The sequence below is a fragment of the Oncorhynchus gorbuscha genome, linkage group LG14 (genome assembly GCF_021184085.1).
Source record: "Oncorhynchus gorbuscha isolate QuinsamMale2020 ecotype Even-year linkage group LG14, OgorEven_v1.0, whole genome shotgun sequence".
Taxonomy (NCBI): domain Eukaryota; kingdom Metazoa; phylum Chordata; class Actinopteri; order Salmoniformes; family Salmonidae; genus Oncorhynchus; species Oncorhynchus gorbuscha.
In genome coordinates this window covers 55802351-55819706 of record NC_060186.1, presented here as the reverse complement: position 1 = coordinate 55819706, position 17356 = coordinate 55802351, and the positions used below count along the sequence as shown (strand labels likewise).

The 17356-nt window shown below is 41.2% G+C and overlaps 1 protein-coding gene and 1 long non-coding RNA gene across 5 annotated transcripts; one reads left to right on the top strand and one right to left on the bottom strand.

Moving 5' to 3' along the window:
* Nucleotides 1–10513: 10513 nt before the first annotated feature.
* LOC123994581 lies at nucleotides 10514–12614 on the bottom strand. The gene is made up of 3 exons (XR_006831672.1): nucleotides 12555–12614; nucleotides 11392–11416; nucleotides 10514–11062 (listed from the first exon to the last, which is right to left on the bottom strand). It is a non-coding gene; the product is annotated as an uncharacterized LOC123994581 (long non-coding RNA).
* Nucleotides 12615–12868: 254 nt separating this feature from the next.
* On the top strand, nucleotides 12869–16703 carry LOC123995152. 4 transcript variants are annotated; one of them, XM_046298541.1, is made up of 11 exons: nucleotides 12869–13124; nucleotides 14006–14076; nucleotides 14164–14340; nucleotides 14431–14492; nucleotides 14575–14664; nucleotides 14752–14793; nucleotides 14862–15035; nucleotides 15115–15150; nucleotides 15249–15803; nucleotides 16085–16186; nucleotides 16281–16703. In XM_046298541.1, exons 1-8 carry the CDS (start codon nucleotides 12967–12969, stop codon nucleotides 15148–15150), a joined length of 810 nt encoding a protein of 269 aa, XP_046154497.1. In that variant the 5' UTR covers nucleotides 12869–12966; the 3' UTR covers nucleotides 15249–15803; nucleotides 16085–16186; nucleotides 16281–16703. The 4 variants fall into 4 exon arrangements, with proteins under 4 accessions (XP_046154497.1, XP_046154498.1, XP_046154499.1 ...); XM_046298542.1 differs by adding an exon at nucleotides 15873–15988 and having other exon boundaries at nucleotides 15115–15803; XM_046298543.1 differs by lacking the exon at nucleotides 14752–14793 and having other exon boundaries at nucleotides 15115–15803.
* The last annotated feature ends 653 nt before the right edge of the window (nucleotides 16704–17356 follow it).

Genomic DNA, 17356 nt, shown 5'->3' with positions numbered 1-17356 from the left:
TCATATTGCATCGTGGCTGCTATCGGCACCCAGTGTATCATTAACCTAAGTATGGGATGCATGGAGCAAGTCAGAATACTCTAGTTTGATATAACACTACAGAAATAGAATGAGTAAGATGTTTGGTGAGGTTTGCTAGGGAGGACATCCTGCCTGTAGTGTATAAACAGCAATCAAAGGATCTTAAGTCTAGAATATGAAAATGAGATGGAATATCCTGTTGTTTTATGCATACAGACACCTTGTAATTATGTGTGTGCCACCCCAGCTCGATGATTCATAAATACAGTAAACAAATTCAGCTTGACTTGGTCTGTAATGATTGGATATTGTGAAAGGAATCTGGAAGGAGAGTTTACAGTCTAGCCAGACTCCTAGGTATTTATAGTTGTCCACATATTCTAAGTCAGAGCCGTCCAGAGTAGTGATGTTGGACAGGCGGGCAGGTGCAGGCAGCGATCGGTTGAACATCATGCATTTAGTTTTACTTGTATTTAATAGCAATTGGAGGCCACGGAAGGAAAGTTGTATGGCATTGAAGCTCGCCTGGAGGGTTGTTAACACAGTGTCCAAAGAAGGGTGTCGTCTGCGTAGAGGTGGATCAGAGACTCAACAGCAGCAAGAGTGACATCATTGATGTATACAGAGAAGAGAGTCGGTCCAAAAATTGAACCCTGTGGCACCCCCATAGAGACTGCCAGAGGCCCGGACAACAGACCCTACGATTTGACACGCTGAAATCAGAGAAGTAACTGGTGAACCAGGCAAGGCAATCATTTGAGAAACCAAGGCTGTCGAGTCTGCCGATGAGGATGTGGTGATTAACAGAGTCGAAAGCCTTGGCCAGGTCAATGAATACGGCTGCACAGTATTGGTTCTTATCGAGGGCGGTTAAGATATCGTTTAGGACCTTGAGTGTGGCTGAGGTGCACCCATGACCAGCTCTGAAACCATTTTGCATAGCGGAGAAGGTATGGTGGGATTCGAAATGGTCGGTAATCAGTTTGTTGACTTGGCTTTCAAAGACCTTAGAAAGGCAGGGTAGGATAGTCTGTAGCAGTTTGGGTCAAGAGTGTCCCCCACTTTGAAAAGGGGGATGACCGCAGCTGCTTTCCAATCTTTAGGAATCTCAGACGACACGAAAGAGAGGTTGAACAGGCTAGTAAATAGGGGTGGCAACAATTTCGGCAGATCATTTTAGAAAGAAAGGGTCCATATTGTCTAGCCCGGCTGGTTTGTAGGGGTCCAGATTTTGCCGCTCTTTCAGAACATCAGCTGACTGGGAGAAGGAGAAATGGGGAAGGCTTGGGCGAGTTGCTGTGGGGGGGTGCAATGCTTTTGACCGGGGTAGGGGTAGCCAGGTGGAAAGCCTGGCCAGCCCTAGAAAAATGCTTATTGAAATTCTCAATTATAGTGGATTTAATGGTGGTGACAGTGTTTGCTATCTTCCGTGCAGTGGGCAGCTGGGAGGAGGTGTTCTTATTCTCCATGGACTTTACAGTGTCCCAGAACCTTTTTGAGTTTGTGTTGCAGGAAGCAAATTTCTGCTTGAAAAAGCTAGCCTTTGCTTTTCTAACTGCTTGTGTATATTGGTTTCTAGCTTCCCTGAAAAGTTGGATAGAAATAGATCCGGTATGTTCTGGTCTGAGTCACGTTGTACAAAACTGGCGATAGATTTTCGAGCTAAAGGATAGCTGATGACCACAAACAGTGGTTAGCTGAATACTAACGTTAGCCAGTAAACTGGCTAGCTTCTGGCTAGCTTTTATTGTGGATTTCAGATTTGAGGTAAATGATACCTTTTCTTTCTTTTTTTTAAATTAATGAGGTGGGTTGCAGGAGAGTGTTTTGGAGTTGAGTTTTTGTGTTACGGATACAGTTATCCTGTGTGTGTGTGTATCCTGTGTGTGTGTTTCTTTTCTCTCCTTCTCCCCTCACAGGTGAAAATCATCACTCCCCAATCAGTCAACAATCAATCATCAATCAGAAGACCCACCTCCTCCTATTTCCTGACCTATCACAGTTCCTTCCCCATGGTTTAAAAACCCCATCATTTGTTTGTTCATGAGCTCAGCTCAGCTCAGCTCAATCTCTCTGTAAATGCCATGTCTGTAGGTCTCTGTGTTTCACTCTCGCTTTATGTCTTAACCTCTCTTTTGTTTAAGCACCTCATAGCACTTTGTCATCACCTGTGAGTATTGATTTTGGTTATGGTGTTTGTTTGTTGCTGGTGGGAAAAGGGGGAAACCAAGACAAGTCGCCCATGGGCATACACTACCCGTAGGTGAACTTCGTTAAATACACTAGTTAGAACTGGGCGGACCACCCACTGTATTTTTGGTTAGTTAGTTAGTTGTTGTTAAAGTAGACTAGTCTAGCTTAGGGGTGTGTTTTTGTATATTTATTGTTTCTTTCCTTGGGTCCAGCTCAGCCCCTTTTCCTGCTCCCCCCCATTACCGTGTGTTTATAAATAAACCTAGAGTTTGACGGTAGATTTCTGTTGTCGTGGTTATTTCGTGCACACTTTTACTTTGTCACAATAATAATTTGCATGAGTTATGTTACGGGTCTCATTACCATCCCCCCTAGACTGTCGGGCCAAAAGGGATCCGTAACATTTTGGAAAATAAAATGTATAAAAGATATGCGAAGAAAGGTTTGTATGTATATATATATATATATATGTATATGGGACACGACAAGACAAGGACAAAGGACGTCTGACTGCTATGCCATCTTGGGATATGAATTTATGTTTTTATGAATTTATGTTTAAAACAACGTCAGATTTTTAACATTATATACACTATCAGAAATCAACAAACAATAGACTGGACAGCACCTCCTACTGGAAAATGTATCTACAACTATCTTTTGGTCTCTCATCCAGATTTTTAACCAAGCCCAGCCCTGCGTAGCTATGATATTTGTCGTTGACTATTACCAATTTGCTATTGTGAGAATGATTGTTGAGCAATCTTTAGGTAAAACAAAATATATTCACTGTTGCTATCAAAGTCATTCATAACAGTAGGTTTAACAGAGCATATGAAATGTGACCATACTTTATCCCTCAAGTATCATGAATGATGCCATTTAGGGCTATATAGCATTTGCAATGTAATCAACAGCTATTTTTTAAATTCAACGAAAAATAAACAATACAGTAGGCCTAGGGTTTCAAGCTCTGACTTAGTCCGGCTTTCATTCCAGTTTGTCTACAAATTAATCGTTTATATGTTGGATTCATGTCTCCATATTAGCCAAGAAACAAAGTTAAGGTAAAGGACTAAATCAAATAAAACCTATTCTTTAACTTTGTTTTTTGTTTGAGATGGAGAAGTGAATCCACAGGGAGCGTTCCACGGGTATGCTGGCCAATGCAATACTCCAATTCTTCCCAAGTTGGCTGGATGTCCTTTGGGGTGTGAACCATTCTTGATATACACGGGAAACTGTTGAGCGTGAAAAATCCAGCAGCATTGCAGTTCTTGACACAAACCAGTGCGCCTGGCACCTACTACCATATCTAAGTGCCTTTGAACAGGATATGTCTTGCCCATTCACCCTCTGAAGGTCACACCCACAATCCTTGTCTTAATTGTTTCAAGGGTTAAAAATCCTTCTTTAACCTGTCTCCTCCACTTCATCTACACTGATTGAAGTGGATTTAACAAGTGACATCAATCAGGAATCATATCTTTCACCTGGTCAGTCTATTTCATGGAAAGAGTTCATCATGTTTTTGTACACTCAGTGTAACTTTCTCCTTATGTAATCATATAAAGCATGCATGTTCAAGATAGCATGCATAGGTCATCGCAGGTCTGTGGAGGTCTCAACAATTGCTGTAATAATTTGCGCAGTCTCGAACGGCATTGATCACTTTCACCATGTACTTTTAATGTAATCTCAACTGCAATTCAGGCCATTTGCTATTAGATCAAGCACAGTGATAACATATTAATCTGTTGTATAAATAAACAAAATATCTGACATTGTATTCTCATTTGAACTTTGCTGTGCTTTTAAAAATGGTTGAAAACACAGTGACAGACATTTGGGTGACAACTAAATCAAAAAACTGACATTGTTTTTCCATTGGAATTTGGTTGTGCTTTTAGATGGTTGAAAGCATAGTGATAATCCATTGGATATTCAACTAACTTTTGGATATCTTTGAGTGGATGAATACAGGTTGTGATCTCATTGATCAATTTCTCAACCAAATATTACCCAATTATCCACGTTGAAATGACGTGGACTAATGTGGACGTGGACTAATTTATGCTGACACCCAGTCCCTATGGCACAGGTCCAACTGAAACTCACCTGGCCATGTGGAGCCATGGCGCCTGTCATCTGTAAGAAGCGACCTCAGGTTGCACAATCCCTTCAGTATTGAAATGGAAAACGCCACTCAGAGACACAATGTTCAGTTTGCCATGATAGTCCTGAGGGTGAATTATCTAATAAATCTCTCACTAGAATACTAAGTACGCTATAAACACTGACTCAGATTATTTTACAGTACATCATGGTATGGTGAATCAATTGTCGCATCTATCTTTTTCTCCTTTTCTTTGCCAACTTGTGGATTTGAGCATTATTATAGACTGTTATGCTTGTTTCTGAATCGTGCATTTGAAGGCACACAACATTTTGGTTTGCACAGAAAATTATGAGTCTGGTCCTAGGGTTTTCCAGTCCATGACCAAGTGGAAAAATGTACCCTTCAAATACTCAAAAATAATTGCATTAGTAAATTACTAGCTGAACACCTTGATTTCTAAGAGAAAGTCGGCCTGTTATGTACACATGGTGCGGGGACCTGCATTCCAGACCCGGTTTGCTTCTCACAATCATTAGATAAGGATTTCTTGCATCATCATGTTGATCGAATATGCAAACAAACCCATTTTCCTCACACCTGAAGAACATGCAGTCTCTCCAAAGAATATCAATCAATTGGCTCATATTCACAAAGTGTGTCAGGGTAGGAGTGCTGATTTAAGATCATGTCAACACTGTCCATATAATCATATTAATTAGGATCTAAAAAAAGTAAATTGATCCTGGTTTATCACTCTGAGACGCTTTGTGAATATGGGCCCTGATGTCTTCGCCCTGTGGGTAGACTCATTAATTTTTGACTTTACAGTTTGACTTTGCAACCATTTAGTAAATTCCTTGCAGAGACAGTCTCCCTGACCATGCAATATGGGAGAGAGGGGGTCACAGTAGAACAAATTCTACTACATCCCAGAATTTGAGAATTGAACAATATTCCTATTCGGGAGAATGTGGAAATGGTCAGTAGAGAAGCCAGTTACGACCCAGTCCATTTTGTTTCATGGTTGTGACCTCATTAAAAACAATACAGCCACATTACCCTAACTCTGTTTACAGGTTCCTCAGTTATGAGGTTCACCATCCAACAGGACAACGACCCTAAGCACACAACCAAGACAATGCAGGAGTGGCTTCGGGACAAGTCAATGAATGTCCTTGAGTGGCCCAACCAGAGCCTGGACTTGAACCTGATTGAACATCTCTGGAGAGACCTGAAAATTGCTGTGCAGCGACGCTCCCATCCAACCTTACAAAGGTTGAGATGATCTGCAGAGAAGAATGGGAGAAACCCCAAATACAGGTGTGCCAAGGTTGTATCGTCATACCCAAGCAGACTCGAGGCTGTAATTGCTGTCAAAGGGTGCTTCAACAAAAGTACTGAGTCGAGGGTCTGAATACTTATGTAAATGTAATATTTCCATTTTGTTTTTAATACATTTTCATAAGTCTAAAAAAAAGTTTTTGTTTTGTCATTATGGGGTATTGTGTGTAGATAAGCAAAAAAAAATATATATAATCCATTTTGGAATAAGGCTGTGAAATATGAAAAAAGTCAAAGGGTCTGAATACTTTCCAAATGCACTGTACATGTCAGTACACACACGTATGTCACATGGGAGAGAGGCATTTTAATTTTTTTTTAACTGTAAAAACACCCCCTGGTGGCATGTCTGGTGGGGTAAATGTGTGTCAGTGCTGTTGATCTGAGTCTGTTGCACGGATCTCACTAACATGCTCAGGTTATGATCCCCTCTGAGAAATAGCCTAAAATCAAAAATCAAATCAAATTTTATTTGTCACATACACATGGTTAGCAGATGTTAATGCGAGAGTAGCGAAATGCTTGTGCTTCTAGTTCCGACAATGCAGTGATAACCAACAAGTAATCTAACTAACAATTCCAAAACTACTGTCTTATACACAGTGTAAGGGGATAAGGAACATGTACATAAGGATATATGAATGAGTGATGGTACAGAACAGCATACAGTAGAAAAAGTACAGTATATACATATGAGATGAGTGTGTAGACAAAGTAAACAAAGTGGCATAGTTAAAGTGGCTAGTGATACATGTGTTACATAAGGATGCAGTCGATGTTGTAGAGTACAGTATATACATATGCATATGAGATGAATAATGTAGGGTAAGTAACATTATATAAGGTAGCATTGTTTAAAGTGGCTAGTGATATATTTACATCATTTCCATCAATTCCCATTATTAAAATGGCTGGAGTTGGGTCAGTGTCAATGACAGTGTGTTGGCAGCAGCCACTCAATGTTAGTGGTGGCTATTTAACAGTCTGATGGCCTTGAGATAGAAGCTGTTTTTCAGTCTCTCGGTCCCAGCTTTGATGCACCTGTACTGACCTCGCCTTCTGGATGATAGCGGGGTGAACAGGCAGTGGTTCGGGTGGTTGATGTCCTTGATGATCTTTATGGCCTTCCTGTAACAACGGGTGGTGTAGGTGTCCTGGAGGGCAGGTAGTTTGCCCCGGTGATGCGTTGTGCAGTCCTCACTACCCTCTGGAGAGCCTTACGGTTGAGGGCGGAGCAGTTGCCGTACCAGGCGGTGATACAGCCCGCCAGGATGCTCTCGATTGTGCATCTGTAGAAGTTTGTGAGTGCTTTTGGTGACAAGCCAAATTTTTTTCAGCCTCCTGAGGTTGAATAGGCGCTGCTGCGCCTTCTTCACGACGCTGTCAGTGTGAGTGGACCAATTCAGTTTGTCTGTGATGTGTATGCCGAGGAACTTAAAACTAGCTACCCTCTCCACTACTGTTCCATCGATGTGGATAGGGGGTGTTCCCTCTGCTGTTTCCTGAAGTCCACAATCATCTCCTTAGTTTTGTTGACGTTGAGTGTGAGGTTATTTTCCTGACACCACACTCCAAGGGCCCTCACCTCCTCCCTGTAGGCCGTCTCGTCGTTGTTGGTAATCAAGCCTACCACTGTTGTGTCGTCCGCAAACTTGATGATTGAGTTGGAGGCGTGCGTGGCCACGCAGTCGTGGGTGAACAGGGAGTACAGGAGAGGGCTCAGAACGCACCCTTGTGGGGCCCCGTGTTGAGGATCAGCGGGGAGGAGATGTTGTTGCCTACCCTCACCACCTGGGGGCGGCCCGTCAGGAAGTCCAGTACCCAGTTGCACAGGCGGGGTCGAGACCCAGGGTCTCGAGCTTGATGACGAGCTTGGAGGGTACTATGGTGTTGAATGCCGAGCTGTAGTCGATGAACAGCATTCTCACGTAGGTATTCCTCTTGTCCAGGTGGGTTAGGGCAGTGTGCAGTGTGGTTGAGATTGCATCGTCTGTGGACCTATTTGGGCGGTAAGCAAATTGGAGTGGGTCTAGGGTGTCAGGTAGGGTGGAGGTGATATGGTCCTTGACTAGTCTCTCAAAGCACTTCATGATGACGGAAGTGAGTGCTACGGGGCGGTAGTCGTTTAGCTCAGTTACCTTAGCTTTCTTGGGAACAGGAACAATGGTGGCCCTCTTGAAGCATGTGGGAACAGCAGACTGGTATAGGGATTGATTGAATATGTCCGTAAACACACCGGCCAGCTGGTCTGCGCATGCTCGGAGGGCGCGGCTGGGGATGCCGTCTGGGCCTGCAGCCTTGCGAGGGTTAACACGTTTAAATGTCTTACTCACCTCGGCTGCAGTGAAGGAGAGACTGCATGTTTCCGTTGCAGGCCGTGTCAGTGGCACTGTATTGACCTCAAAGCGGGCAAAAAAGTTATTTAGTCTGCCTGGGAGCAAGACATCCTGGTCCGTGACTGGGCTGGATTTCATCTTGTAGTCCGTGATTGACTGTAGACCCTGCCACATGCCTCTTGTGTCTGAGCCATTGAATTGAGATTCCACTTTGTCTCTGTACTGACGCTTAGCTTGTTTGATAGCCTTACGGAGGGAATAGCTGCACTGTTTGTATTCAGTCATGTTGCCAGACACCTTGCCCTGATTAAAAGCAGTGGTTCGCGCTTTCAGTTTCACGCGAATGCTGCCATCAATCCACGGTTTCTGGTTAGGGAATGTTTTTATCGTTGCTATGGGAACGACATCTTCGACGCACGTTCTAATGAACTCGCACACCGAATCAGCGTATTCGTCAATATTCCCATCTGACGCAATACGAAACATGTCCCAGTCCACGTGATGGAAGCAGTCTTGGGAGTGTGGAGTCAGCTTGGTCTGACCAGCGTTGGACAGACCTCAGCGTGGGAGCCTCTTGTTTTAATTTCTGTCTGTAGGCAGGGATCAGCAAAATGGAGTCGTGGTCAGCCTACCAGGCTATTTCAGATTCCATAAGCATTTCCCCTCTGCAGCAGAAGGAAGATGACAAATGGTAAATTAATCTGAAGCTTGCGAAAAATGCACAGAGCAATATGGGAGGCAGACACTCACTTTGCTCACCTTAGACCTGTTGTAGCAAAATAAGGGATGTTACTCATCGGCTAAGATCTCTAGTTTACGTCTGTCAGTGACTGGTATTGTGAGCTGTGAAGAGAGAGCAAGAAAACAGCCAATAATAAAAAACTTACTTTGCCAGTGAACCTTAATTCCATCTCTGATGACTTTAACCGACAGAAACAGCATGAACATCCCCCTTCAACTCTGTGGCAGGTTCACATGAAACTTGTAAAATTCTACTTGTAAAAAAAAAAATCTGCATATAGAGCCTCGGGCCACTGATACAAACCACTTTACACAATTACCACTGGTATGCAAGAGGAATACAATAGATTGGAACATTGCAGTCATAAATAAACAGCAGATGAGAAAACAATAACACAAAAACTGGGGTAACTTTATTTTGTGATTTACTGATGTCTTAAAATACATGATACCAAATGTGCAACATAAGATTGGTCACAACCAACAATTTAGTGACAGAGGACTGTATGTGCAATAGTGAATGTAGCTACATCATTGTTCAATTTGTTTGAATGTCTCAAAAGTATATTCATACCCCTTGTTATACAGGCGGAATTCAAATTATATATTTTTTTCTCACCTATCTACACACACTAGCACATAGTGACAAAGTAAAAACATTTTAGCAAATTTATTGAAATACAGAAAATCTCATCTACATACTGTAAGTATTCACACCCCTGCGTCAATACATAGAGTCACCATTGGCAGCGATTACAGCTGTGAGTCTTTCTGGGTAAGACTAAGAACTTTGCCCACCTGGATTGTGCAACATTTCCACATTCTTTTTAATTCTTCAAGCTCTTTCAAGTTGGTTGTTCATCATTGCTAGACAGCCGTTTTCATGTCTTGCCATAGATTTTCAAGCAGATTCAAGTCAAAACTAACTAGGCCACTCAGGAAGATTCACTGTCTTCTTGGTAAGCACCTTGTGTATATTTAGCCTTGTGTTTTAAGTTATTGTCCTGCTGAAAGGTGCATTTGTTTCCCAGTGTCAGTTGGAAAGCAGACCAACTTTTCTAGGATTTTGTCTGTGCTTAGCTCTATTCGGTTTCTTTTCAGCCTAAAACTCCCTAGTCCTTGTCAATGACAAGCATAGCCATAACATGATACAGCCAACACTATGCTTGAAAACATGAAGAGTGGTTCTCAGTGACGTGTTGTGTTGAATTTGCCCCAAACATAAGACTTTGTACTCAGGACAAAGTTCATTTCTTTGCCACATTTTTTGCAGTGTTACTTTAGTGCCTTATGACAAACAGCATGCACATTTGACAAAAAAATCTGTAAAGCCTACCTTCTCATTCTGTCAAAAAGGTTATAATTGTGGAGTAACTAAAATGTTGTCGATCCATCCTCAGCTCTCTTATCAGTCATTAAAATCTGTTTGAAAGTCACCATTGTCCTCATGGTGATATCCCCAAGTGGTTTCCTTCTTCTCCGGCAAAGGAATTGGGAAGGACGCATGTATGTTTGTAGTGACTGGGGGTAATTATGTCTCTTTTTAAATGTATTTTTAAAAATCTATCATCTACCAATAGGTGCCCTTATTTGTGAAGCATTGGAAAACCTCCCTAGTCTATATGGTTGAACCGGTTTGAAATTCACAGCTCAACTGAGGGACCTTACAGAAAATTGTGTGGGGTACAGAGATGAGGTAGTCAAACAGGGTGAGGCCATGCAAATTATGCAAGTTAAGCAAACCTTGACTCCTAAACGCATGTAGGCTTGCCATAACTTGAATAGTTGACTCAAGACATTTCAGCTTTTAATATTAAGCTATTTTATAAGAATGCCTAAAAACATAATTCCACTTTGACATTATAGGGTATTGTGTGTAGGCCAGTGACAAAATCCATTTAAAATCCATCAGTCTAATAAAATCTGGAAAAAGTCCAGCAGGGTGAATACTTTCTGAAGGCACTATAGTTACACTATGACATCAGTACTGTAGCCACGTTATATTCTATTATCAACAATAAAATGACACCGACATACAAAAAATACATCCTCACCAAAGTTAGCACTGACCATGGACACCCCTCCAATCAAACACAGTGATGCAGTAGTACAATTCTGACCAACTATGGTGAAAATACTCCTGTCTTGTTGCAGCAGTGACACCCAGTGGTTTTTGTAATGACTGTCACGTGGTGTTTTTGTGTACAGTAGATGCCACAACAGTGTTTGCCCCACACCTGTCATGGTCGCTGCAGAGAAGCCCAGCTTCTCCAGAGTCACCCAGGGAGGCTCATCCACATGGTACTCCCAACTGTAAATGCAATTATCTAGTTATTATTTGCCTTATTATGCATCATACTAGATAGTATGTACCTTGCAAATCCATGGCAGACAAAAGGCTTTATAAACAAACACTATGGTGTTTGGGTATTTGTTGTAAATTCATAAAGAAACTCAAAGTAACACTAGGGCATTTGTTTGCACTTTGAAGGCATGTTAATAAAACACTTGTTAGACTACACATTCTGTAGATTCTGAGCTTTAAAAAAAAACAGTAAATTATTCAAATTCATCACAAGTTGTTTCCAAATGTCTTTCTGGCTCATAAGTAGTTTATTATGGATGGGTCTGAAAACTCACCACCAACCCTTGTTGGACCAGTCTCCTAAAGCGCAGTGACAATGAAAGGTAAAATTACATTTCAAATGACCCCCCAAATGCAATTCGGCATTTGGACTGACATTTTTCAAATTTTCTATGGCTATGACCAATTAGTTCTTACACAAATGGCAGAAATGCCACAACACATGTTTACATTAAATTGAGATAATTGTGTGGCTGTAGTTAAATAAAACACATTGTAGCAGACATACATGTCACCAGTGGTCTAAGGTACTTAAGTAAAAATAGTTTAAAGTACTCCTTAAGTAGTTTTTTGGGGCATCTGTACTTTACTATAAATATATATGGCAACTTCACTACATTCCTAAATAAAATATTCTAATCCACACATAATCCACACATTTTAACTGACACAGCAAAGTTCGTTACATATTGAATGCTTAGCAGGACAAGGAAATGGTCCAATTCACACACTTATCAAGACAACACATGGTCATCCCTACTGCCTCTGATCTGGTGAACTCACTAAACGCAAATGTTTCTTTTGTAATTGATGTCTGAGTGGCCCCTGGCTATCCATACATTTAAAAACATGAAAATGGTGCCACCTTTGCTTATTAGAAGGAATTCGAGATGATTTATACTTTTACTTTAAATACTGAAGTAAATTTAGAACCAAATACTTTTACTCAAGTTGTATTTTACAAGGGGACTTACTTTTACTTGAGTAACTATTGATTAAGGTAACTATACATTTTACTCAAGTATGACAATTGGATACTTTTTCCACCACTGCATGTCGCTCTCAACATATGCATAAATCAATGATGAAAATAGAAATAGGCTACTGACCAGGCAGAATAGTGTGCTGATGAGTATCTATGCATCCTTAATTTTTTTATTTTTTTTAACTTTCCAGATGGACTTTTTGATGTCGCTGTGGAAAAATAACGCTCTGTGGTTGCTTCAGATGATAGAGTTAACTGGGTGAGTGGTTTGTGCACTGATTAAAATGACAAGTCAACAGACACTATCTTTAATATCCTTTAAGGCTATGCTACAGTAAAATGACAGATTGTTTTTAACTGTCTGTGAACTTGTCATTCGGGTGCTGAGGAAATATTACTGGAAAACCCGAAAGATATTGAATAACATGTTTTCCTAGATCCATTTTCACTCACCAAATTAGTTTTGCGGTTTCTCCAACCCTTTTGCTTGACAGCTAACCTGTAGATTTTCACTCCATCTCCAGTTTTAATTAAACTAATTCTTATCAACTAGCTAATTATTAGAATCAGGTGTGCTAGACTAGGGTTGGAGCAAAAACCACAGGACGGTAGCTCTCCAGCAATAGGGTTGGATTGCCCTGGGGCCTGTTGCACAAAAGTAGAATTAAGACATCCGGGATAAATGACTCAGCTGAGCTCAATGAAGCCAAAACATGTGCGTCCAGGCTTAATTGGTTGCACAAAGACCAAGCCAGGATGAGCAGACACGGATTCATTAAACCAGGTGAAACCAATCCTGGATAGGTGCGCGCTCACGGCTCACTCAAATAGACCCCGCCACAGATCACAGATTAACTGATTTACCATGGCAACTAGAGCCGCGTACTTTTCCCCGTCGGAAGCACAAATCCTCATGGAGGCATACGAGGAGGTAAAAGATATAATTAAGAAGAAAGGCAACACCGCCACAGTGATAAAGCAAAGAGAAAAAGCGTGGCAAAGTATTGCAGACCGCCTGAATGCGTAAGTAGTGCACAATTACACACTCACCGCTCCGCTGAAACATCACAATTACAATTCAAATATTTAATTCACATCTCCAAAAACGCAGTTGTACTGTAATTATGAAACGGTTAAATTTTTTATTGAAATGCACTGCAGATATGAGTGAAATTGTGTAAAGTAAGTCCATCACACTGTATAAAGCTATGATAAATTATTATTAAAGCCTTACATTATTATTTAACGTTACTACGCTCAGTACGGTTTAATCTTAGCGGTTGTACTCTGCTTCTTATGTTGTCCACCGTTTTTTTGTGTGTTTCTCCTGCTTTCATTAATGTAAAGCTGCTTTGACAGAATGAAACAATTGTGAAAAGTGCTATATAAATAAAATGTAATTGAATAAATAGATGAGCTATAATAATAATCACTTTAATTTATATAGCGCCTTTCAAAGGACCCAAGGTCGGTTGCTCACTGCACTGCAAAAATGTCTTTCTTACTTAGTATTTTTGTCTTGTTTTCAGTATTAAAAAAAATATCTAAAAAAACATCTTGAATATTTTCTTGAGCAAAATTACCTAGGAAAATAAGCAAAAAAATCTGCCAGTGAAACGAGAACTTTTCTAAAATTAAGTGTTTATGGAAAAAGTAAACTTATTTCAAGAGAATTTTTATTATATTGACAGATTTTTTATTTGCTTGTTTTAAGCACACATTTACTTAAAGTTTATATTTTTTGTCTAAACTATACTTATTTTGCTAGGTCATTTAGCAAATCAAGAAAATACATCTTTATTTAAGTTTTTTGTTGTTGATATTTTTACTGAAAACAAGACAAAAATACCAAGTAATTTTTTGCAGTGTGACTCCATTAAATGTGTGTGTGTGTGTGTGTGTAGATTAAACATGAACGGGCCAAAACGGACATGGCAGCAGGTCAAAATCAAATACAAGAACATTCTGCAGAATGGTATGGTCCCTGACTAATATTTAACAAAGCACAAGCATATATTGTACCCAGAAGGTGCCTGCTCACACATTGTCTGTACTGTTTTAGCAGTGAAAAAGAATACCCACAGACAAGGCACGGGTGGTGGGTCACCAAAGGCTGACCTTACCCCAGCAGAGGACATGGCCTTGGAGCTAAATAAAGGCAGGCCCGTCTTAGAGGGGATCCCTGGGGGGAAAGAGACGAGCATAGGTTCCTCCCAAGATGCCACCCGCTTCATTCAAGGTATGTCCTTCCATCTCTACATGGGATACAACCACATTCATATTGAATCAATTTGGACTGTCTGACTTTGGTTTACCTATTGCCTTGCAGTGTCTGGCAGCACTGTGTTCCTGTTAGAGCCACCAGCACAAGCACCAGACGATGCTGATCCAGTGAGTACTCCATCAAAGGCATACTGTAGGCCTGGCATGTCTTGTCTACTAGCTTCAATATGAATCCGATTAAATGTGATAGGGTGAAGGCCCCAGTGCAGCAGCAACAGCACATGATGGAGACGATGATGATGAGGAGGAGACCATCTCTCTGGATTCCAGAAGGCATGAGGTATCATGGTAAGACTGTGAAAGTACTATTTACTCTACAATGGTGGGGAGTCCTCATCAAAATCAAAAAATCTAATTTCTTTTACAGGACCCAGATGCTATACAGTGGGAAAACCAGCCTGGCAACATAGTGCGTATTAATAAAAGGACACCACATCCTGCCAAATTCCAGCTGCGCTAATTGTATTGTGTTCACAGAGCTCACAAGCTATCAGAAAGTTGTATGGCAACCACCTCCGGCGCCAAATAGAACTGGCAGACATAGACATTCAGTACAAGAAGAAAAAGATGGAAAATCTTGCACTGGAGTCCGAAATAAAAAAGAGGACAATTAGGAAACTGGACCTTGAAATAAAAAAACTTGAGAGGGAGGTGAGATATGCCTTCAATGTACACTGTATGCTAACTGTAACACACATGTATTAATCATTATTTGTATTTCCTCCCCCAGCTCCAAGAAGATGACACAGCTCAAAATAAAAATTAGGTATATTCTCGTAAAGTCAAGTGAGCCATGACATATGAGCTCTTATTGTGAGCACACAGGACGGTGGCATCTTTCTAAGTTTTTTTATATTTTCCCAGCAATCAGTACAACCAAGTCATCGTTATAAGGCATCGCCCTCTTTTGCCCACCCCCCCCAGCACCAGGTGTGGCCACTAGCCTATATGAAGGCCCAAAATTGTGTGTTCCTTTCTGCTCTGACAATGGCATGCCCATTCGTGTGAGATGTGGTGGATGAAGAAGCACTTTGCTGAGGAGAGCCTTCAGGCGAGAAAGGGTCTTCAGGGACCGGTTGGACCCACTGGCCTTCCCTGACGACCATCTATATGAAAGATACAGGTTTTCTGCAGATGGCATCAGGTATCTATGCAGACTACTGGGTCCCAGGATTAAGCACCGCACTGCACGGAGCCATGCACTGAGTGTGGAGCAAATGGTTTGTGTGGCCTTGCGCTTTTTTGCTAGTGGAGCCTTCCTGTACTCAGTGGGGGATGCAGAACAGCTGAACAAGGCCACAATTTGCCGCACAATAAGGAGTGTGTGTCTGGCTATCAAAGCATTAGCAGATGTCTTCATCTCCTTCCCTGGCCACAGAAGACTCTGTGACATCAAAGAGGAGTTCTATAGGATTGCAGGTAAGAGGATCTACAAATTACAGGACAACTGTTAACACATAGTAGGATACTCATTATTTTGTGTGACAGGTTTCCCCAATGTCATTGGTGCAGTGGACTGCACACACATAAGGATAAAAGCCCCCTCAGGTGCCCATGAGGCCGATTTTGTGAATAGGAAATCCTTTCACAGCATTAATGTTCAGGTGAACATAACTTTTTGATATTGTCCATTGACGAACACTCTGCATTGCCAGTGATGTGCATTGATTGGTGTAATATTCCTCATCTTATGATTTCAGATGGTCTGCAATGCTGACTGTGTGATCAGCAATGTTGTGGCAAAATGGCCTGGCTCAGTCCATGACTCCAGAATCTTTCGGGCCTCTGAAATCTATCACAAGGTAAGCCACACAACCCCTATTTATAACCATCATGGCTGTGTCAAGAATATCACTGTGTTTATAAGGTAGTAATGATGAGATTTTGTGTTGACAGGTGAATTCTCTGGTGTGTTGCTGGGAGACAGGGGGTATGGCTGCCAGCCTTTTCTCCTGACACCTTTCACAGACCCCCAGGAAGCACAGCAGGCCTACAACCATGCCCATGCCAGGACCAGGGCCAGAGTTGAAATGACCTTTGGCCTCCTGAAGGCACGCTTTCACTGCCTTCACAAATTAAGGGTCAGCCCTGTTAGGGCATGTGATATTACTGTGGCTTGTGCTGTCCTCCACAATGTGGCCTGCCTGAGGAAGGAGAGGGCCCCCAGAGTGCCACCAGCCATGGACTGGGACAATCCGGCAATCTTCCCTGATGACGACAGTGGTCGGCTGCTGAGGGACCAATATGTGTTGAATTATTTTAGTTAGTATGTGTGCTTTCAATTTTGGTTAAATATGTCCTGTGGTGGCAGAGGAATTTGTTTTTTTTGGGTTTGTTTTTTTACGAATTTTTTGATTGTGCGGTATATAATACAAGGCTGGTATCCATTCTCTGTTTGATGATGTTTGTCCTGCATTTATTTTAGTGTGCAGACATGCATGTTATATACAGACTTTGAATGTGTATGTATCATTTTGTATAATATTCTGTGCTTTCCATCTTGTAGAGTCACTGTGACTTCAGTTTCGAAAGGAGCTGATGGTTTACCTGCTTTGTTTTGTCCTTATTCAATAAAGGAACATAATGTTACACATTGTGTTTTTATATTCATATGGAATGTGTATTTGTTTATATGACAGAGTACTAGGGCCACACTGAAGAAAAAGGATAAAGTCATACATTTATGAGGCTGGTTCTTTCTGCAGAAAAGCTACATATTGTTTTTACAGTTTTGATACTTATGACAATGTGATACTTAATATTCTGGCACATCAGCATGTCTTTGTTTATGAAACCATACTGAAGTACAATTTCACGAAATGCCCCGCATCTGTCATTTTAACAACTGTCCTCCTTTAAAACAACTGGTTACAATATTATGACTTGTCTTTTTTTTCCCTCTGTGGCCCTAATATTCTATCATTTTATATATAGTCTATGGGAAACTGTAAATTATCTAATGATAGCAACAT

Excerpts from the sequence above, each read along its gene's own strand:
- LOC123995152 (XM_046298541.1), top strand. The coding sequence starts at position 12,967 with ATGGCAACTAGAGCCGCGTACTTTTCCCCGTCGGAAGCACAAATCCTC. Across the intron at positions 13,125-14,005 it reads ATTGCAGACCGCCTGAATGC|ATTAAACATGAACGGGCCAA; the intron begins GTAAGTAGTGCA and ends GTGTGTGTGTAG. Across the intron at positions 14,665-14,751 it reads TGGATTCCAGAAGGCATGAG|GACCCAGATGCTATACAGTG; the intron begins GTATCATGGTAA and ends TTTCTTTTACAG.